The 23205-nt window shown below is 38.1% G+C and overlaps 1 protein-coding gene across 6 annotated transcripts in view; it reads right to left on the reverse strand.

Annotated features, from left to right (window-relative positions):
* Nucleotides 1–23205, reverse strand: part of NUMB (NUMB endocytic adaptor protein) — a 134412-nt gene that overhangs the window by 64038 nt on the left and 47169 nt on the right. For 3 of the 6 annotated variants that reach the window (XM_007459707.1, XM_007459705.1, XM_007459704.1), the window contains exon 2: nt 6522–6662. In XM_007459707.1, coding sequence (XP_007459769.1) covers nt 6522–6647 — 126 coding nt within the window. In that variant the 5' untranslated portion in view covers nt 6648–6662. Of the gene's footprint in view, nt 1–6521; nt 6663–22693; nt 22779–23205 lie in introns of those variants that run through there. The other 3 variants (XM_007459706.1, XM_007459708.1, XM_007459709.1) reach the window with 2 other exon arrangements.

Genomic DNA, 23205 nt, shown 5'->3' on the forward strand with positions numbered 1-23205 from the left:
GTGGAGCGCAGGCTCCGGACGCGCAGGTCCAGCGGCCATGGCTCACAGGCCCAGCCGCTCCGCGGCATGTGGGATCCTCCCAGACCAGGGCACGAACCTGTGTCCCCTGCATCAGCAGGCGCACTCTCAACCAATGCGCCACCAGGGAAGCCCTGGCTACTCATTCTTATTCTCCTTTGAAGATACCTATTACACTGCCTGTCCTTTCTATGTTTGTCCCAGGCCGCCTTCTCTTCTCACTTCCCCTAGGCAATCTTACTTACTCATGATGACTCTAATGTTAATTTATATATAGCCAACCCCTGTTATTCGAGGATTCCGTATTTGCAAACTCACCTACTCACTAAAGTTTATTTGTAACCTCAAAATCAAAGCTCATGGAGCTTTTGTGGTCAGTGGGGATCTGCATGTGCATGTCTCATATGCACCTCAAAAGGAACTCATCTTCTCTACCCCCAAACATGTTCTCCCTCAGTAAGCATGCCCACCACCTTACTAGTTGCCTACATGGGAAATTTATTTATACCAATCCATTACTAGTTCAGAATTCAGTGGTTTCTAAGGCAAGCCCAGATAAGATATCATTTGCCCAGTTATATCTGACTGAGGAATGCATCTATTTCTAGGATATGGGAAAAGAATTTCAGGTTTTGATTCTCCTATTCTATCCTGGGTCACCTGTATGTAAGAATATAGGATGGTGGGGGATAGGGTGGGTTGGGAAGGAAGGCAGGAAAGGGGAACACAACACAGCAGAGAGGATGAATATCTTGTAGAAAGGATTTCAAAAGACCATTTGGAAAAGATCAAACAAAAACACCCTAAATAAGCTGCCCTATCTGCATAAGATACAAATCTCTTATCTTCTGTGTTTACCTCTAAAACACATCCCAACCAGCTGTTTCTTATGACAAATGAGAACTTCAATGAAAGATATTGAGCCTTACTTGTCTCACATAAAATACTTTAAAGCTGTATATTTCACAGGCAATTAAAAGTGCTTCAATTAACTTTACTACAGTTATTTCAACACTGTATACGAGTCTCTCAGAATCCTGTGAATGAGGTTTTAAATATATATATATACATATATATATATGCTTATTACAAATATGATACATGCTCATGATAAAAAATGTCACTAGTTCCAAAAGATATATATTGAAAAGTAAAAGATCCCCAATCCTTCATTACCATTCAGAGTTCAGAATTACCTGCATCATCTTCTTACAGATATTTCTTACATATATATAAGCATATACATGATTTTTTCTTTTTAACCATAAACAGAATCATTCTATATAAACTGCCCTGTACCTTGTCTTTATCACTTAATAATACACTAAAATCATCTGTATAAACACATGCAGAGAATATTCTTTCATGTTTCCTATATCAATGATCATCACCTCTATCAGTTTGGGACAAGATACTAGGTATCATCCTTAATACTATCCTTTTTCATTTCCTAGATCCAATCTGTCTCCAATTCCTGTTGCCTTTATCTCAATTATCTTTCAATTTACTTCATTTCTTTTCATCTCCACAGTCACCACCCTAGTCCAGCCTACCATTATCTCCCCTCTGGATTAGCAATCTTTCACCAGATTCCTTGTAACCACTATGGGTGACCTCCAATCAACTGCAGCTAGAGTCCCAGCTTGGGAAGATGAAAAAGTTCTGGAGACAGATAGTGCTGATGACTGCACAACAATATGAATGTTATTAAATATTTTTGTTATGTATATTTTATCATAATAAAATAAACAAGTAATGAACAACACACCACTTAATGGTTTCCCATTACTCTAAAAGCCTAAAATCCTTAACATGGCCTACAAAGCTCTGCCTTACTTCTTTCCAGGTTCATCTAACTTCCTATACTACAGCTTTCCTTTAGCTCCTTGATATTCTTTCCTCCCACCACCAGGGCCTATGTATATACACTTTCCATAATTTTGAAATGTTCTGCCTATCTTTGTACCTAATTCATTCCTACTCAGTCTTAGATATCAGGTCAAACTTTACTTTCTCAGGGAAGCCTTCCCTGATCCTGTAGTCTAAGTCAAGTTTTTTGTTACACGTTCTTACAGAACCAGATTCCCTTTTAAAAAGCACTTACCTCAAACAAACATGATCTAATTAAACTTAAAAGCTTTTGCACAGAAAAACAGACCATAAACAAAACAAAGACAACCTACAGGGACTTCCCTGGTGGTCCAATGGTAAAGAATACATCCTGCAATGCAGGGGACACGGGTTCGATCTTTGGTCAGGGAACTAAGGTCCCACATGCCGTGGGGCAACTAAGCCTGTGCGTGCCACAACTACTGAGCCTGCGCACTTCAACTAGAGAAAGAGAAAACCTGCACGCCACAACGAGAGAGAAGCCCACGCGCTGCAGCAAAGATGTTGCGTGCTGCAAGGAAAGATCCTGCATGCCACAACGAAGATCCCACATGCCACAACGAAGATCCCGCAACTAACACCTGACACAGCCAAAAAAAAAAAAGGTCAAAAAAAAAAGACAACCTACAGAATGGGAAAGAACGTTTGCAAATGATGCGCTGGACAGGGGATTAATCTCCAAAATATGCAAACAGGTCATACAGTTTAATATCAAAAACATGAACAACCCAATCAAAAGTGTCTACTTAGATGACCTAAGTAAACATTTCTCCAAAGAAGACATACAGATGGTCAAAGAGCACATGAAAAGATGCTTGACTTAATTATTAGAGAAATGCAAATCAAAACTACGATGAGGTACTACCTCATACCAGTTAGAAGGGCCACCATCAAAAAGTCTACAAATAATAAATGCTGGAGAGGCTGTGGAGGAAAAGGAACCATCCTACACTGTTGGTGGGAATGTAAACTGGTGCAGCCACTATGGAGAACAGTATAGAGGTTTCTTAAAACACTAAAAATGGATCTACCACATGATCCAGCAATCCCACTCCTGGACATATATCCAGAGAAAACTATAATCCAAAAAGATATATGCACTCCAATGTTCACAGCAGCACTATTTACAATAGCCAAGACATGGAAGCAACCTAAGTGTCCATCGACAGATGAATGGGTAAAGAACATGTGGTAAATACAATAGAATATTACTCAGCCATAAAAAAGAATGAAATAATGCCACTTGCAGCAACATGGATGGACCTAGAGATTATCACACTAAGTGAAGTAAGCCACAGAGATAAAGACAAATATCATATGACATCACTTATATGTGGAATCTTAAAAAAAAAAGATACAAATGAACTTATTTACAAAACAGAAATAGACTCACAGACATAGAAAACAAACATAGGGTTACCAAAGGGGAAAGGGGTGGGGGAGGGATAAATTAGGAGTTTGGGATTAAAATATACACACTACTATATATAAAACAGACAACCAACAAGGACCTACTGTATAGCACAGGGAACTATATTCAATATCTTATAATAACCTATAATGGAAGAGAATATAAAGAAAAGAATATATATATAACTCAATCACTTTGCTCTATACCTGAAACTAACACAACATTGTATATCAACTATATTTCAATAAAAATTTTTTAAAAGAGAGAAAAAAACTTTTAAAAAGCACATATCTCAGTTTGTAATCATATATTATTAACACAAATATCTAATTAAAGTCTATCTCTCCCACAAGGAGACTATAAACTCTACAAGGGCAAGAACTATATCTTATTTGCTTACCACTTAGCATCTGTCTGGCACATAGCAGGTATTCAAAATAATTTACCAAATATGTGAATACAGATCTACCTTATTCTTTCTTTAAGTGTCTAAGAATTCCCCATAATTGATGTCATAATTTCTTTACCCAATCCCAGAATTATGGCATTTAACTTGTTTCCAGATTTTTACTATTATAAACAAACTGCTAGAATGATCACTCATGCCAGTGTATATCTATGGATGTACTTAAACGTAATTCTTTTTTTTTTTAATTAATTAATTAATTTATTTTTGGCTGTGTTGGGTCTTCGTTTATGTGCGAGGGCTTTCTCCAGTTGCAGCAAGTGGGGGCCACTCTTCATCGCGGTGCGCGGGCCTCTCACTGTCGCGGCCTCTCTTGTTGCAGAGCACAAGCTCCAGATGCGCAGGCTCAGTAGCTGTGGCTCACGGGCCTAGCTGCTCCGCGGTATGTGGGATCTTCCCAGACCAGGGCTCGAACCCGTGTCCCCTGCATCGGCAGGCGGACTCTCAAACCACTGCGCCACCAGGGAAGCCCAAACGTAATTCTTAAATGTAAAATTGCTGGTCAAATGAAAAGTGCGTTTAAAATTTTAACTGATATTTCCAAATTGTCCTCCTATACGGCTGCAAAGTATCCTCCAAGCAATCAACAATGTGTAACAGTACCCACTTCGATATACTTTTTTTTTTTTTCGCGGTGCGCAGGCCTCTCACTGTTGTGGCCTCTCCCGTTGCGGAGCACAGGCTCCGGACGCGCAGGCTCAGCGGCCATGGCTCACGGGCCCAGCTGCTCCGCGGCATGTAGGATCCTCCCAGACCAGGGCATGAACCTGTGTACCCTGCATCAGCAGGCGGACTCTCAACCCCTGCGCCACCAGGGAAGCCCAACTTCGATATACTTAATACTCAATTTGTATAATCAAAATGAACCTACTGGGCTTCCCTGGTGGTGCAGTGGTTAAGAACCCACCTGCCAATGCAAGAGACACGGGTTCGAGCCCTGGTCCAGGAAGATCCCACATGCCACGGAGCAACTAAGCCACAATTACTGAGCCTGCACTCTAAAGCCCACAAGCCACAACTACTGAGCCTGTGTGCTGCAACTACTGAACCCTGTGTGCCTAGAGCCCGTGCTCCGCAACAAGAGAAGCCACCACAATGAGAAGCCCACTCACGCAACCAAGAGTAACCCATTCGCCGCAACTAGAGAAAGCCCACGTGCAGCAACAGACCCAACACAGCCAAAAATAAATAAATAAATATATTAAAAAGAAAAAAAAGAACCTACTGTTTGGCTGGGTGTGGGGTAATAGAGAAGAGTGTTAGTTTTTATGTAAGAGAGGTGTTTTGTTTTGTTTGTATTTTAATATCATACTAAGCATTTAAAATTAAGTATTAAGTTTATTATTCCTATAAAAGAAGTTTCAGCAAATGAGTTGCGTAGACAAAGCTAAGTGATTAGGAAAATGTTTCATTATTGACAGACTGTGGATAATTTGTGTATTTTAAAAATCATGTATTAGTTTAACCTATAGATTCTCAAAAGCACTTTTCCTATCATATTGATTGTTTTTCTTTCTGAGACTTTAGTCCATGTTTCAGTCATAGTACTGAGGCAGTAAAAAGGAGCAGAAAATCACAATAAGAATATTCACACATAAGAATATATTAAAAAATAGAGAAAAATGCTAACATTTTATATTAAACTTAATTTTTTTCTTCAAGATATTAACATTTTGTTGTAGTTCCTTCTATTTTTTGTCCTCATACTTAATACATCTCATAGCATGCTTATACTATTAATTGCTTCTTTTCACTAAGCAGTATAGCATGTATGTTTATTTCTTCCATGACCTTAAATACAGACCCTTCTTCTCCAGTCTCAAGTAGCAGTAACAAAAAGCACCTGCACGACACCCCCTTCTCTAGATCTTCACTATGTTCTTAACCTCTTAAAGCTTCCTGTTTCTGATCTGACAAATGACAGCATTAGTTTAAGCGACCTCTACATGATTAAAAGTTACAAGATTAAAGAGGAAATCCCTTCTGACTTAACTCTTCCCATTTAAGCTTTTCTAGAACATACCAGGCCTGTATTTAAGAAGGCAGATGCCAGCTTCCTCTGTCCCACCACTTAGTAAGCATATCCTGTTGAAAATAATTTGATTCTTGTGATTCTTGATAATTCAGGACTTTTAGCTATTTCAGGATTAGTATTCTCATCAGAAGTGATCTTGGGACTGCCCTGGTGGCTCAGTGGTTAAGAATCCACCTGCCAATGCAGAGGACACAGGTTCAAGCCCTGGTCCAGGAAGATCCCACGTAATGCGGAACAACTAAGCCCATGCACCACAACTACTGAGCCTGCGCTCTAGAGCCCATGAGCCACAACTACTGAAGCCCACACGCCTAGAGCCCGTGCTCCACAACAAAGACAAGCCACCGCAATGAGAAGCACAGGCACCGCAATGAAGAGTAGCCCCTGCTCGCCGCAACGTGAGAAAGCCCGCACGCAGCAAAGAAGACCCAACGCAGCCAAAAATGAATAAATTTTAAAAAAGAAGTGATTTTATTTGTAGTGATTCCAGATTATATACAAGAAATTCTTATTTAAATATAAAGAGAAAAATCATTAATTATAATCTGTTTTTCTTCTTACTAATTCTACCATTGAAGCAGAATATAAAGGGATTAGCTTTTAGAGTGTTTTCTTTTAACTGTCCTAATTAATGGAATTTCACATATAATAAACTGTCAATTCTTTTCCACGTCTAGATTTATAGAAACATGAGCTGTTACCTTAACTGGGAAGCTACATTTTCCAGTACGAACTCCTTCTTCATCTGTCTGCCACTGATGTGGACGACTGGCCTCTGGAACATAAACATCTTTCTTTCTCCTAAAACTTTGCCGTAGTTTATTCATTTTAATTTTTACAAGCTGTAAAAGAAGGATGAAAAGGAAGTTATTACTTTCTCACATATTTAAAGTTTGGATTACCGTCCTAATAAAAAACTAGTATCCCAAATTAAAGGTTTTGTTTTAGGGGGAAATGAGCAATTAGTATACTTCCTCTTAGAGTAACTCTAAGTTCAAACAAACAAATCACTTCACTTTTTGAAAAAACAATTATAATGCTATTCTTGTAAAACAACAATAACCTGTTGCAGGATCTGAAGAGATGTTATTCTAAGAACTTTCAAGCACTTTAATTGCAATAATCCAATGAGTATTCCTCCTGATCTACCTCTCAAATCCATTCTAACTCCTGAATAAGGAAATGTGTACCTGTAGCCAAATTATAAACTGCTAACAATTTTTGAAAATATTCTGAAAACTTTGATCCTTATTAAGAAAAAAACATTCTGGAACACTGAAATTTGGGGATCTTTTTGGCTTACTATCAGAAGACACTAAGCAAAGCAGGGACTTTAATATAGCCTTTTGTAAAAGATATTTTATAAAAAGAAATAAAGTTTCCTTTAAACATACTTAAAGAAGAAAAAGTTCTAGGATTACATTATTCTAAAGAAGAAATTTCTTGCAAGTAGTATGACATCAGAATGTACTTTCATATTCATAATCATTACAGATATGAAAGTAATCTAATAGTTTTCGATGACAAAGGTCCAAGTCTCATCATTAACTCTGTAAATTTAAAAGTATTAAACTACAGTCAGTGTTTTTGTTTTGTTACTGGAAGAGGCACTTCTCTAATGCTTTCAAAGGTACAGTAGAAATCACAAAACTACAGGGAAGGAAGACTTATCTGATAAGAAACAATGGAGCATTTAAGAGCCAATGAATAAACATAATGATTAAGTGTCCCTTTATAGGACGAATCTCGAAATCTGAAACCAATACCTTCAGTTTTCTGTTAAGGAGCATTGCTCATTCTTTCCATGAGGGATTTAAGCACCTCAACCAGCCTAAAAAAGAGATCCTAACTTGAGAAAATGATGTGACAAAGCTATATAAAGGAAACATCTCAGGCACAGTTGCTGGCTTCCTACAGGGTCCCCAAAGGGTTGGCCTGCCTTCATGTGCCTCTGCCCAGTCCCAGGTAGGCACAGCAAGGATGATACAACAGTACTCACCAGCCCTCCACCCTGTCCACCATGGTCCTGAGTGTTGGCCCCCATCGCCACATGTTCCCCCAGTGAAATGTGGAATAGACTTGTTAGGGGAGACAGTACCTTCAGCAGTGACACTAGCTCCCCAGTAGTCAAACAGACTAACTAGCTCTTCATTAGACTGGATAAAAAAGCAAGACCCAACCATGTGCTCCCTACAATAAATCCACTTAAACCTAGAAAAATGGTACAGATGAACCAGTTTTCAGGGCAGAAATAAAGACACAGACGTGGAGAACAAATGTATGGACACCAAGGGGGGAGAGTGGCAGGTGGGGTGGGGGTGGTGGTGTGATGAACTGGGAGATTGGGATTGACATGTATACACTGATATATATCAAATGGATAATTAATAAGAACCTGCTGTATAAAAATATAAAAAAAAATAAAATTCAAAAATAAATAAACCCACTTAAAATATAAAGACACAAATAGGTTAAAAGTAAAATGACAGAAAACAGTATACCATATTGATACAAGTCAAAAGAAAGCTAGAGTGGCTATATACGCCCCCCTCAATAAGTAATAGAATAAGTAGGAAGAAAAGAATCAAGGATATAAACAGCAAGACTTGAACAACAGTTATCAACCAACATGACCTGACTGACATTTACAGAACATTCCACCCAATGACAACAGAATATACATTCTAATCAAGTGCATGTGGAACATTTACCAATACAGAACATTTTCTGGGCCACAAAACAAGTCTCAGATTTAAAAGGCTTCAAGTCACGCAAAGTATGATCTCTGACCACAATGGAATTAAATTGCCAAATATTTGGAAACTAAATAACACATTTCAAAATAGCCCACCGGTCAAAGTAGAAATAGAAAAGGAATTCAGAAAGTATTCTGAACTGAATGAAAACACAATATATCAACATTTGTGGGATGTAACAAAAGCAGTACTTAGAAATTTATAGCACTAAACCGGTGGTTCTCAACCGGGGGTGGGAGGGGCAATCTTGTGCATTTGGCAATATCTGGAGGAGACATTTTTGGTTGTCACTAGGGGAGATGCCACTGACATCTCATGGACAGTGGCCAGAGATACTGTTAAACATCCTACGCATAGGCCAGCCCCTGACAACAAAGAATTATCCAGCTTAAAATGTCAATAGTGTCACTACTGAGAAACCCTTCACTAAACGTCTATATTAGAAAATAAGAAAGGTCTTACTTAAAACAATGACCTTAGCTTCTACTTATAGAAACTAAAAGGACAAAGAAATGCAAAGTAAGCAGAAAAAAAGGAAACAGTAGGAATTAAAGCAGAAAGCAATAAAGTAGGAAAATAGAAACATAGAGAAAAGGAAACCAAAAGCTGGCTCTTTGAGAAGATTAAAAAAACTGATAAACCTATAGCTGGACTATTTAGGGGGAAAAAAGATACAAATTACCAAGATCAAGAATGAGAGAGGTGTCGTCTCTAATATTCTACAGATATTAAAAATAATAAGGGAATATTATGAACAAGTTTATGCCCATAAATTCAACAACTCAGATGAAATGGAAAAATTCCTTTCAAGTTACAAACTTTCATAGCTTATTCAAGAAGAAATAGATAACCCAAAATAGTCCTATATCTATTAATGAAACTGAATTTATAGTTTAAAATCTTTCCACAAATACAACTCCTGGGCTAAATAGATTCACTGGTGAATTCTGCCAAACATTTAAGGAAGAAATCATACCAATTCTACACAAACTCTTCCCAAAAAAATTGAAGAGGAGGGAATATTTCTCAAATCATTCTATCAGGCTAAGATTACCTGACACCAAAACCAAAGACATTATTTAAGCTTCTTAAATAGATAGACCAATATCTGCCATGAACATACATACAGAAATTCTAAACAAAATTTTAGCAAATCAAACTTAAAAAATACATTAGAAATATATCATGACTACATGGGAGTTTTTCTAATAAATGCAGTTAGTCAACGTAATCAACGTAAGTCACCTTATTAGCAAACTAAAAATGTCCCTGTTAATATGTAAGGTTATAGCTCATGACAAACTGTACCTTTCCTTCTCGGAATTCACAGATTATACACTGAACTGAGATTTTTTTTTAATTGGTTAAAATTCAACTAATTATAAGCATAAATTCTTTTCTTTCTCTATCTCCCATAGAGGGTTCATATTTAGCCCTGACTTCTTTGTGATTTCTAGTCTTGTATTTCCAATTCCAATTCAAATGTCTCCAAATCAATTTATCTTTCCTTTCAAACAAGCTCTTCTTCCTGACTTCCCTATTTCTACGTAACACCTTTACATCCATCAAAGCTTTGAAATGAGAAGAGCATACTCTAAGGTTCATCTCTGACACTTTTTCATAATTCTTCCATACCAAGTCCATCAACAGGTGCTACTGGATGGGAATAGGTATCAGTATCTCTGGTATTCAGCCATTCAGCATTTCTATTCCTAATTGCCCTGGCAGAAAAATCACTTCATCCATGAACCTCTGCAACAGCTCCTGGACTCCAAGTCCTCTTTCCTCTAATCTCCTTACATAGTTGTGCCAGATTAATATTCCTAAAATTCTTCCTTGAATGTGTTCAAAAACTGTTGGGCTGGAAAAAGGTTGGGTTCAAGTTGTGGAGGCTCCTGAATGCCAGACTCAGACATTGAACTTTAGGATCTTCAACAGTCCAGCCTTGTCTCCCAATGCTTCCCTGCATAATCCTATGAAGATCAGACCTTTCAAATATTCTGTGGCTTTCTCACTTCTTTCTCTTTCTTCACCCTATATATTCTACTTGTAATATTTTACTTTCCTCCTCGTTTAACTAAAATACTATACTAGGGTATGATAAGGAAGCTGATTTTAAAATAATTTCCTCATGTAATAGATGTGACTTGTAAAGAACAGGAAAAACAGAAAAATCCAAAGAATGAAATACAAATGACCTGTAATCCCACTAAACAGAAATAACCTCCATCAATATTTTAGAGTTTTCTCCTTTGTTTTTTTTCTATGCATATATGCTTCAGTTTTTTCTTTTTATAAAAGAGGGATCACATGATATCTTTCTCTCAGCAAGGCAATTTGAAAATCTTTCCATCCCTTTCAGAGTAGCATGCTTTTATTTATAATCTAGGTCAATAATTCAGAGAAACAAGAATTTTATGCTAGTTATAATCAAAACTTCATATTTAAAAATGAAGAAAAAAGTTTCAATTTATTTGAAGACAAAATTTATTTTTCACTCAGCACCTAGTTCATTTATTTACATTAATTTTAAATTATATATAAAAGACCTCAAATATTTTAATTAAAATTCAGTCAACAAGTATTTATTGACTGCCTACCATGCCATGCTGCACTAAACAATACAGAACAAAACCCCTGCCTCTATGAAGGAGATAGACAGAAAATAAATAGCCAGATTATTCACAGTGGTGTGCTGACTGACAAGATCCAACTGTCAAATTTTCAGCAAGTTTGTGAACTGGGTGCTAAACATAGCCTTTACTACAAATTAAATTATATGTTATAATTATATGTTATATAATAACTTATAATTATATAAGTTACTTTAAAACAAAGGTAAAAACTCATCACTTCCTATTTTTTTTTTAACTACATTTTACTATTATCTATGCTCTTGGGGTTATTTATGATTTTCTATCTGTAAGGCAGAAATACTATCTAATGCCGGGCTATTGCACATCTCTTCCCAACAACACGTTCAGTTCAGTGACTTCATGTTGGTAACTTGAAATTGGCCATGGTGGAAGTATTTACACTACAGAATTTGGCAAAAACTACCAATCACTGCTTGATTTATTGTTCTGTGATTGTCTAGATCTAAGAAACTGATGGAGAAAATGTTAAGATGCAGATTGAACTTAAAAGTGTGTGGTGTCTATAACCATTACATTGTGAATAGCACAAAACTTTTAAGGAAATATTCTTCCATTACTTGAAAACTATTATCCGATTCAGCAAAGAAGTCTCTTACGTCAATGACAAATGAGTGAAATTTTGACACACATCTTCATTGCTTCACTTTCATCTTACTAAGTTTAAGCAAAAATATCAACCATCCATGTTGGAACTATACTTGGAGAACTAATTGTGAAACATTTACCCGAACACCACCAACTCTGTGTTATGTTAGAGGTGGTAAATGCTATACAGAAAAAGATGAACAGGGTTAAGAGGGGGATTAGGAGTACTGGAGGTAGGGATGAAATTTTAAACTAAGAAAGTAACACTTGAGCAAAGAATTGAAGAAGGTAAAAAAGTGAGCCATGCAGTAGGATGAGCGTTCCAGAAAAAGAAAATAATTAATGCAAAGGTCCTGAAGGGATAGCTTGCCTAGAGTGTCTGACAAACAAAAGAAGGCATGTGTGTCCAGTGCAAAATGAAGACAAGAGAATAGGAGAGATGAGACCAGATGGGTTACACAGGACAAAGTAATATAGGACCCTGTGGGCCAAACACTTTGGTTTTTCCTCTGAGAGAAATGGGGAGCCACTGGAGGGTTCTAAAAGGAAGCACCTATATTTTACATTTGGCTGCTGGGTTAAGAATAGATTGAAGAGAACAAGAATGAAGCAGGGAGACAATTAGGAGGCTACTATAATAATCCAGCAGATGACAGTGAACTGAATCCAGACGGTTAGTACTAGAAGTGCTCCTGAATCTTGTTTGCATGCCTGCTCTAGAAAATGCACTATTTGCTGATATAGTATCTGTTGAAATCAGATTTAGAGTATTTAAATGGGAGAAAGGTGTACTAAATTCCAGTGCTGGAATTAAAGGCAGTTTTCTAAAAGTATTTGCTCGACTGTTTCAAATAGGAAATTTTATCTATAATATTAATCAAAAGATCAGCTAAATTACCATACTTTTCATCATAATTAACCTCATGCTTGACAAGATAAATAGATTTCTTGAACACTATCTAGGTATACAAGTGTATGAAGGATTACAAGCACACGTGGTAATTTGCTCTACCAAAAAAAGAACAAGAAGAAATAATAAATATTAGGCATCTACTGTGAATGGTACTTTAACAGGAGTTTCATGTGCAAGTTTACAGATTGTTAAGAAATACTGTCTCTGGGCTTCCCTGGTGGCGCAGTGGTTAAGAATCTGCCTGCCAATGCAGGGGACACAGGTTCGAGCCCTGGTCCGGGAAGATCCCACATGCCACAGAGCAGCTAAGCCTGTGAGCCACAACTACTGAGCCTGCGCTCTAGAGCCCGCGAGCCACAGCTACTGAGCCCATGCGCCACAGCTACTGAGCCCATGCACCACAACTACTGAAGCCTGCATGCCTAGAGCTCAAGCTCTGCAACAAGAGAAGCCACCACAATGAGAAGCCCATCGACATAATTAGAGAAAGCCTGCGTGCAGCAACAAAGACCCAACACAGCCAAAAATAAATAAAATAAATAATTTAAAAAAGACACTATATACCATTTTACATCTGTCAGTTTTGCAAATATTAAAGAATCAGACAATAAAATATGGAGCAATGGGCACTCCCATACTCTTACAGGAGCATAAACTAGTGCAACCGTTTTGATAAGTAATTTGGCATTGTCTAGGAAAGTTGAAGACTCACATACCCTTACAACTCAGCAGTTCCTTCTCTAGGTGTATATCCTAGAGAAACTCTTAAACATGTGCACAAGAAGGTGTGCAAGATAATGTCTGCGTAGCATTTGTAACAGTAAAATAAACACTAGAATCTAATTATCCATCAACACAAGAAATAGAGAATATTCACACTATTAGAATACCATGCAGAAATAAAAATAAGACCTCAATTTAAACACTTTTAAAAATAAAAAATTCAGGGCTTCCCAGGTGGCGCAGTGGTTGAGAGTCCGCCTGCCGATGCAGGGGACACGGGTTTGTGCCCCGATCCGGGAAGATCCCACATGCCGCAGAGCGGCTGGGCCCGTGAGCCATGGCCGCTGGGCCTGCGCGTCCAGAGCCTGTGCTCCGCAACGGGAGAGGCCACAACGGTGAGAGGACTGCATACAGCAAAAAAAAAAATAAAAAAAATAAAAATAAAAAATAAAAAATTTAATTAAGAGAAAAAGAAGTAAAAATAAATCATCTACAGCTATAACTATCAACATGGATGAATCTCACAATCATGTTGAGGGAGGAGGGAAGCAAACTGTTTATATTATGATTCCTTCATACAAATACTAACAACTCAGAGAATACTGCCTGCGTACCAGGCACTGTACACTGTGCACTTTGCATATAATGACTCATTTTATTCTCACAATAGCCCTATCAGGTAGATTCTATTTTTAATCTCTATTTCATGAATGAGGAAACAAGCACTGAAAAGTTAAGTAATTAGCCCAAATCACATGGTTAGTTAAGTGGCAGATTTGCCTGGCTCCAGAATTTGTGCTCTTAGTCCCCTCACATTACCTCTCAAAATTATGCAAAACTAACATGATAACATTTAGGGATATGTGTATAGAAATAGAAAGAAAAACAAGAGAACGATAAACATAATCAAGGGCACTGTTACTTCTGAGGGAAAAGAAAGGGGGACATAATCGGGAAAGGTTCACATGGGGACTTCAAAAGTTTTAGTAGTGCTTAAGCTGAGTAGAAGATACACAAGTTTTCATTTCATTATGCTCTATAACCTACATATGGTACATATATTCTTTTGTATACATCAACTATTTTATAATTTTAATTAGGTGGAAAGCAAGTCACCTAAAATCCTTCTGAGGATAGAGACGGGGCGTGTAGAAATATAAATACATACACACCTATAATTACGAGATATCTAACAAGGGGTAAGAAAAACAAGTCACGGGACTTCCCTGGAGGCGCACTGGTTAAGAATCCGCCTGCCAATGGAGGGGACACAGGTTCAAGCCCTGGTCCGGGAAGATCCCACATGCTGCAGAGCAACTAAGCCTAAGCACCACAGCTACTGAGCCTGTGCTCTAGAGCCTGCGAGCCACAACTACTGAGCCCACGCGCCACAACTACTGAAGCCTGCGTGCCTAGAGCCCATGCTCTGCAACAAGAGAAGCCACTACAGTGAGAAGCCCACGCACTGCAACAAAGAGTAGCCCCTGCTCACCACGACTAGAGAAAGCCCGCGTGGAGCAACAAAGACCCAACACAGCCAAAAACATAAATAAAGAAAAACAAGTCACATTTAGTTATAAAATTTAAGTCTCACTTTTACTAAAAAGAATAAAGTTACTGAAATTCAGTTTGTCCAGCCCAGTCGAAAATGAACCAGATGGAAATTCCCTGGCGGTCCAGTGGTTAGGACTCCATGCTTTCACAGCTGAGGGCTCAGGTTCCATCCCTAATCAGGCAACTAAGATCCTGCAAGCCATGCGGCACGGCCAAATAATATAAAATAAAATGAGCCAGAAGAAAAAGAAAAAAATAATTTAAAAAAGAAAAAAAATTTTTTTAAAGGGAAACTAAAATAAAATGAACCAGAGGCTTCTGCAGGGCCAATAGAGAGCTACAACTCTTAGAAAAATGGGGACTTTTCTCTCTATAGAGTTTTTTTTCCTTCTAAATTATGCTTGTTTGGTTTTTTCTTTGTTCTATTGACACAATTACACCTCTAACTTTAGGCCCCTCTTGTATATAAATTATAAGGAAGATTGGACAAGACAATGCTTTAGAAAATTCACTATGAGAAAAACATAAACGCTAAAAAACATATACTTGATATACACAGATATAGACAAGACACATACAGGAAACTTGACCTTGACACTTAAGATAGTTTTCCTTTAAGAAAGAAAAAGAAAAATCAAAGTTAGGGAAAATCGTAAAATTACTCTAATTGTTAAAACAGTATTAGTTGGTTTCAAATGTAAAAATATATAAACTAAAATATAAAACCATGGGTACCATTCTGAATAGCTGAAAAAAAACTCACAAATTTCCTTAGATTAGCTAAATTTATTTTTTCAGGACACTCTAATCTCACAGGGTTAAGTTCCAAAGATAGCACTAAAAGCAAAAAATCACATAAATTCAAAATAACATTGGGAATACTTTTTTTTTTTGGCTGCCTTGGGTCTTTGTTGCTGTGCGTGGGCTTTCTCTAGTTGCGAGCAGGGGCTACTGCTTGTTGCGGTGTGCGGACTTCTCATTGTGGTGGCTTCTCTTTGTTGTGGAGCACAGGCTCTAGGAGCATGGGCTTCAGTAGTTGCGGCACATGGGCTCAGTAGTTGTGGCTCTTGGGCTCTAGAGCACAGGCTCAGTAGTTGTGGCGCACAGGCTTAGTTGCTCCGCAGCATGTGGGATCTTCCCAGACCAGGGCTCGAACCCGTGTTCCCTGTTGGCAGGCGGATTCTTAACCACTGTGCCACCAGGGAAGTCCCAACACTGGGAATACTTTAAATCATCCACAGAGTACCACAGTACACTCTCTTGCAGTAAGTGCAACACAGCCAAGGATTATTTGTAATATGGAACAGTTTGCTGTTTTCAACTGGACAGTTGAAGTACTTTACTAATGTTTAGGAATTATGCTATGAGAAAAATATCTACCTAGCACTAGAATCGCAGAGCATGCTCACAATATGGGAGGCACAAGAACACTGTACAGCAGAAACTCATTGAGAACAACAAAGAATCTCAATTTAATTATATTGTTTTTAACTCTCACTTTTATTTTACTGTTCTCTGAACAAACACAGTTGAATGTGAGTATATACAATTCCACTATATTCTTTTTTTTTAATTTTTTTTTTTTTTGCGGTTCATGGGCCTCTCACTGTTGTGGCCTCTCCCGCTGCGGAGCACAGGCTCCGGATGTGCAGGCTCAGCGGCCATGGCATGGCGGCCCAGCCGCTCTGCAGCATGTGGGATCTTCCCGGGGCACGAACCCGTAGGCAGGCGGACTCTCAACCACTGTGCCACCAGGGAAGCCCTCCACTCTATTCTTCATCACACTTCTACTCCAGAATTCTATAAGTTACAAGAAAAAAATTGCACTGACTGTCGATCTGCCAATAATAGTAATAATAATAGTTTGTTCAGTCACTAAAAATGTAAGATAAAAATGCCATATATTAAATCACCATTTAAAGTATAATATTATACCATTAAGTATTTCATTTTTGAATTTTCTTTCTTTGATTTCTACTTTTTCTTGTGATGTGAAACTTGCTTTCAAGATTTAGAGTGAAGGAAAGAAATCCTTTTATTTGATCAAGTTAAGTAAGTGAAAAAATGTAAGGAATCCTAGACTCTTACCATGGCCAAAGGACTTAGAGGTAGGTCATCTAGTCAATCACCTACTCAATCAGTGAATCCTAAGAGTTCTGGATTTCATTAAATATTGGCCTAACTGGCGTAGTCTGCCAAACAGGAAACAATTTATATTGTTGTATCACTAGCTCAGTGTTCCATTTAGACACTGAGCCAAATGAAAAGTAACAAAGTACAGATTCATCACCAACTGTGAAATAAATATGTCCAGTACTTATCCTATAGGACTAATAAAGTTCATTTTAAAAGTTCACGCTCAGGGGGGCTTCCCTGGTGGCGCAGTGGTTGAGAGTCCGCCTGCCAATGCAGGGGACACGGGTTCGTGCCCCAGTCCGGGAGGATCCCACATGCCGCGGAGCGGCTGGGCCTGTGAGCCATGGCCGCTGAGCCTGCGCATCCGGAGCCTGTTCTCTGCAACGGGAGAGGCCACAACAGTGAAAGGCCCGTGTACCGCAAAAAAAAAAACAAAAAAACAACAACAAATTGAGTCTGCCCTAAAGATTCGTATTTGAGAAGAGATTACTGTCACAGTATGAATGTTGAAGCTCTCTAGGGACATTCTACTCCTCAGCCCTGATTACCATTCAGACCACGTGTTCTCGACCAGGGCATCTGCATAGGCTCTTCAGATTTAGCAATGCCCTAAGATTATGTACAAATCTCAATGCACATTATCTGTGCACTTTCTGGGGCCAGATTCTTCAACTTTCTTTGGTATCTCAAAGGATTCTGTAACTACCAAAAATTTAAGAACCACTGATTTAAACAGTATTCCACGATCCTTATCTATTATCTGACTTTAATTTCAGATTTCTGCTTTACTAATTTTCATATTGTCCACAAAATTCTCCCTTTTGTTCTGATTCATGGCTTCTTTACTCACTCCTTAAAAACATGGAAAACTAGAGCTTCATAAAATGAGGAAAGACCCTGTCTACTTAAAACTGCAGTCAGGGACTTCCCTGGTGGTCCAGTGGATAAGACTCCGCACTTCCAATACAGAGGGCCCGGGTTCAATCTCTGGTCAGGGAACTAGATCCCACATGAACGCCACAACTAAGAGTTCGCATGCCGCAGCGAAGATACCGCATGCTGCCACTAAGACCTGGAGCAGCCAAAATAGATAGATAGATAGATAGATAGGTAGATAGACAGACAGACAGATAGATAGATAGATAAATTTAAAAATAAAAATAAAATTGAAGTCAAAGTTGGTTTCAAAAGCTGAACCTACATATATTTAAGAAACATTTAAAAAAGAAAGCTATCTCTTCTGAGAGTTTTTCTTTCAGTTACACAGCCAATTTTATCTTTCAGTTGACCACTTGCCTTTCAACTGAGAAAATAACTGGTGAACTGAATTCGCGGTTCAGCTGTTCTTACCTTTATCTTTTAAGGCATGTTGAGACTTAACAGATAAAAATACATATGACCATCACCCCTAATCCCACAACACACATATACAGTGACTGACTTCCTAAGATGCTGTTCCTTCAAGAATTAAACCTTTACTTATAGAACAAAATTGTTTTGCTCTGATATAGCAAGGACTGATTTAGCAAGGAACATCTTGATGAAAAAGGGCAGAACTGCTGAGAATGCTAGCCTACTTTTCAACTGACTTTCCTCCTCTAAGCATCTGTCAAGTGTTGGATAAGAAAAAGGTGCTGCAATCTGGAGAGGCAGACTAGAATAAAAATATATTTGGTTCCAAGAATTTTTTAAAAAGACAGAAATGCCACAGGAAAAATGATAGACATAAGAAGGTTGAAAAGAGCTCTGCTCTCCTTTACTGACAAATAACTTCACAAATTATCTACACATATCATCTCTTCAGTTCTTTAACCCTCTCCAATCTGACTCCTTCCTTTCCCTCACAACCCTCTCCCTTCATCCAAGACATCAACAAAAGACTTGTAAATATATCTTAAATCTGTCCACTGCTCTTCACCTCTACCATCAGAACCATGGTCCAAGATTACTTCATATCCTACCTGAACCACCATCAACTAGTATTCATTTCTATTTCCTCTGTTGTCCCCTTCTGATCAACTATGTACAAAGTAGCCAGTGTAATCTTTAAAAATGGATCATGGCACTGAGTAATAGTTCCATGGTTTCCCAATGCATCTTCAAATTAAATCCAAACTCTCAGCGTTCAGAGAGTCAGTATGGCACAATTACTCACAATGCTCAAGAAGTGCTTGGAACAGTGGCCAGCACTTCACTAATGCGCAGCAGATGTTAGCGTATTAAGGTATAGCCCCTGCCCGCTCTCCTACCTCGAGGTGGCACTTTCCTAAACTAACCAGTATTCTTTCATTTAACTGCAAACTCTTTCCCACTTTGGGCCTACTGTTTCCCACTGTCTAAAATGATTTTGTCTTTGGGACCTCCCTGGTGGTCCAGGGGTTAAGACTCTGTGCTCCCAACCCAAGGGGCCCGGGTTCGATCCCTGGGGTGAGGGAACTAGATCCCGCATGCCACCAACTAAGACCCAGCACAGACAAATAAATAAATATTTAAAAAACAAAAACAAACAAACAAAAAAAACTTATGTCTTCCACTCATACTTCAAGTCTCAACCTAAATGTCACCTTATTGATGAGACCTTCTTTTCCTCTCTTTCTAAATACAATCCCCTGTAATTCTTTTTTTTTCTTCTTGCAGTACGCGGGCCTCTCAGTGTTGAGGGCCTCTCAGTGTTGTGGCCTCTCCTGTTGAGGAGCACAGGCTCCGGACGCACAGGCTCAGCGGCCATGGCTCACGGGCCCAGCCGCTCCGCGGCATGTGGGATCTTCCCGGACCGGGGCACGAACCCGTGTCCCCTGCATCGGCAGGCAGATTCTTAAACCACTACGCCACCAGGAAGCCCTATCATTCGTGTCTTATACAAATCCTTCTGGGAGGTGGGGATGGGGGGGTTAGTTCCCACCTCATTCTTTAAGGTTGACATAATCTAGATACCAAATCAAATAAGGGCAATACTATAAGAAATAAAAATTATGGACCAATTTCATCTGTGAACATACATACAATTCTAAATGAAATATTAATAAGTTAAATTCAACTACACTTTTTTTTTTTTGGCCACTCCATATGGCATGTGGGATCTTAGTTCCCTGACCAGGGATCGAACCTGCACCCCCTGCAGTGCAAGTGTGAAGTCTCAACCACTGGACCACCAGGGAAGTCGCTCAACTACACATTATTTAAAAAGACCATCATGATTAAGTTGGGTTCATCCCAGCAATGCAAGGGTGATTCAACATTTGAAACTTGATAAATGTCATTCATCATATTAACAGAATGAGGACAACCACATGACCATCTCACAAATGTAGGAAAAGCATCTGATAAAATTCAATACTCAAAAAAAAAAAAAATTCAATACTCATTCTTCACACACATACAAAATCTTAGCCAAACAGCAACAGAAATGCCTTTAACCTACAGAGTATCTATCAAAAATCTATAGCAAAGGTTATTCTTAATGGTAAAACATAAGGAGCACTTCCTTTTAAAAACTAAGTGCAATGTAAGAATGCCCACTGCGGGGACTTCCCTGGTGGTCCAGTGGCAAAGAATCTGCCTTACAGTGCAGGGGATGCTGGTTCAATCACTGGTCAGGGAACTAAGATCCCACATGCTGCATGGCAACTAAGCCCACGCGCCGCAACTAGAGCCCACATGCTGCCAACTACAGAGCCCATGCGCTCTGGAACCCGTGCACCACAACTACAGAGGCCACATGCCCTGGAGCCTGCGCACCACAACTAGAGAAGAGAAAACTCGCATGCCACAACTAGAGAGAAGCCCGCGCACCACAACAAAGGGCCTGTATGCCACAACTAAGACCCGACACGGCCAAAAATAAATTAAATAAATAATAAAAAATTAATCTTTAAAAAAAAATTCAAAAAAAACAAAAACAAAAAACGAATGCCCACTGTTAACACTTGTATTGAATACTGTAGTCAAAGCCCTAACTAGCATAGTAAGGCAAGAAAAAGAAACAGTGTAAGCATTGGAAAGGAAGACACAATTACAATCATCATACTTTAGTAACTAGGTACTAAACATAGATCTATATACCAAAAAAGCTTATACCAGCAAACAGAAAATGGAAAAAAAGAGGAAAAACATACTATTTACAATAGTAACAACAAATAAAGTATCTAATAATTAAATTTAAGAGAAGATTTGAGACACCTTTACAAAGAAAAAGAAACTTTACTGAAAACTATTTTAAAATATCTAAATAGCTAGAAAGATATACTATGTTCAAAGAAAGGAAGGCTCAATATCATAAAATAAAGAGAATAAAGTAAATGCATGTGTAGATTAAAGCTTCTGGAATCTTGGGCTCATATACAAGCAAGTCCCATTTTTAATAACAGCTTTTGAATTTTTACGTAACTTGACTCAAATTACTCACTTTGGTGGATATTTTTGCAATTGGTATAAACTTATTAAGCACTAATTATATATACTTTTTAACTAATTGTAGCAAGAGTTGATATCACACTTCAGAATTCTGACAGCTGCAAGGAACAAGTATGAGTGAGGAGCGTATGATCAGTACATGGCCGAGTTCTAGTTGAATGTGCTGTGGTCCCACTGATTCAAAGGTCATTCAGTGTGCACAATCACCACAATGTAAGTTCTAATAACCACTCCTGCAAGTGATGAAATGTTGCCAACATTTTACATAACACGTAAAGTTTTCATTCTTGATAATTATCTGTGAACACTGCCAAAACACCATCTCCTTAAAAGTCACCTAAAAATGTAAACATTTATTTTGAATACAAATTCCTCTTACAAGGGGAAAACAGACAAAACACATTTATCATACGATGATCATATTGAGCTCAAAGGGTACCTCTAGTGGATCTATGTGTGGTGCTTACACATACAATACCCTTTGTACATGTGAGACCGATAAGCAGTTGCCCAGTCTGCTTTTATAATAGATCTGAACTTGATCAAATGAATGATTTTCTTTAGGTCTAACTTACTCGGTTTTAATTTTGGTTTACATGAGCTGCTTAAACTTTGCTTTATCCAAATTTCCTAATAGAGTATTAAAAATAATGATCATCTGTTTTACTGGTTGCTAGGAGATGATAATACTAATAGTTAATATTTATTGAATGCTTAGTGTGCGGCAGGCACTGTTTTAAGTGCTTTGTATACAGTAAATCATTTAATCTTCACAATAACCCTCATCAGGTGGATAATATTACTATCACCATTTTATAGATAAGAAAACTGAGGTACAGAAAAGTTAAGTAACTTTCCCAACGTCACACAAGTAAGTGGAGACGCTTAGTGATTCATACCCAGGTAGCTGTCTCCAGAGCCCAGACCCTCAATTACTATATTATATTTCTTTTCACAATATTTAAAATATACACAAAATTACTATGGACGAAAAACCTCACCATTAAAAAAATTATCAATAAGAGTTAAACAACAGTTAAGCAATATTAATATCAATACAACTTATCATAGGTTGATACTTCACAGCTATTTCAAAGTTTCATGGCCATGATTAAGAGTTTTGAAGTTGGACAGACCTGGCTCTGAATCTTGACTGTGCCCTTTACAAGCTGTGTGACTTTGGACAAGTTTCGTAACTTCACCAAGCCTCAGTTTCCTCATCTGTAAAATGAGAATAATAAACATCTCACAAAATTGTTGTTAGTAACAAAATTATTGCTACATTACATTGATATGTAAATCCAAACAAAACAACAGATACACAAAATAGAGGAGGTTCACAATTTCCCCCAGAAATCAGGGCTTTATTATAAATAATGAAGATGACCACTCCAAGTCACCACAGCAACTATAAGACTCCCATACAAACAGAACCATAATACCCTCTAATTCATAATAAATAATTCCCCTGGATAAAAGTCAAATGCCTAGACGTAAATTACTGAATCTCTGAAATATAAAATACCATATATACATAGAGAAAGAGACAAATAGATAAGACGTTGTTTGTTGACGACTCCCACGAATCCCATTCCACACATACACTTTCTAAGACCAGTAGTATTCAAGGGGCCCAAAACAGGAAGAG

This window comes from Lipotes vexillifer, unplaced genomic scaffold, assembly GCF_000442215.2.
Source record: "Lipotes vexillifer unplaced genomic scaffold, Lipotes_vexillifer_v1.1 scaffold39, whole genome shotgun sequence".
Taxonomy (NCBI): Eukaryota; Metazoa; Chordata; class Mammalia; order Artiodactyla; family Lipotidae; genus Lipotes; species Lipotes vexillifer.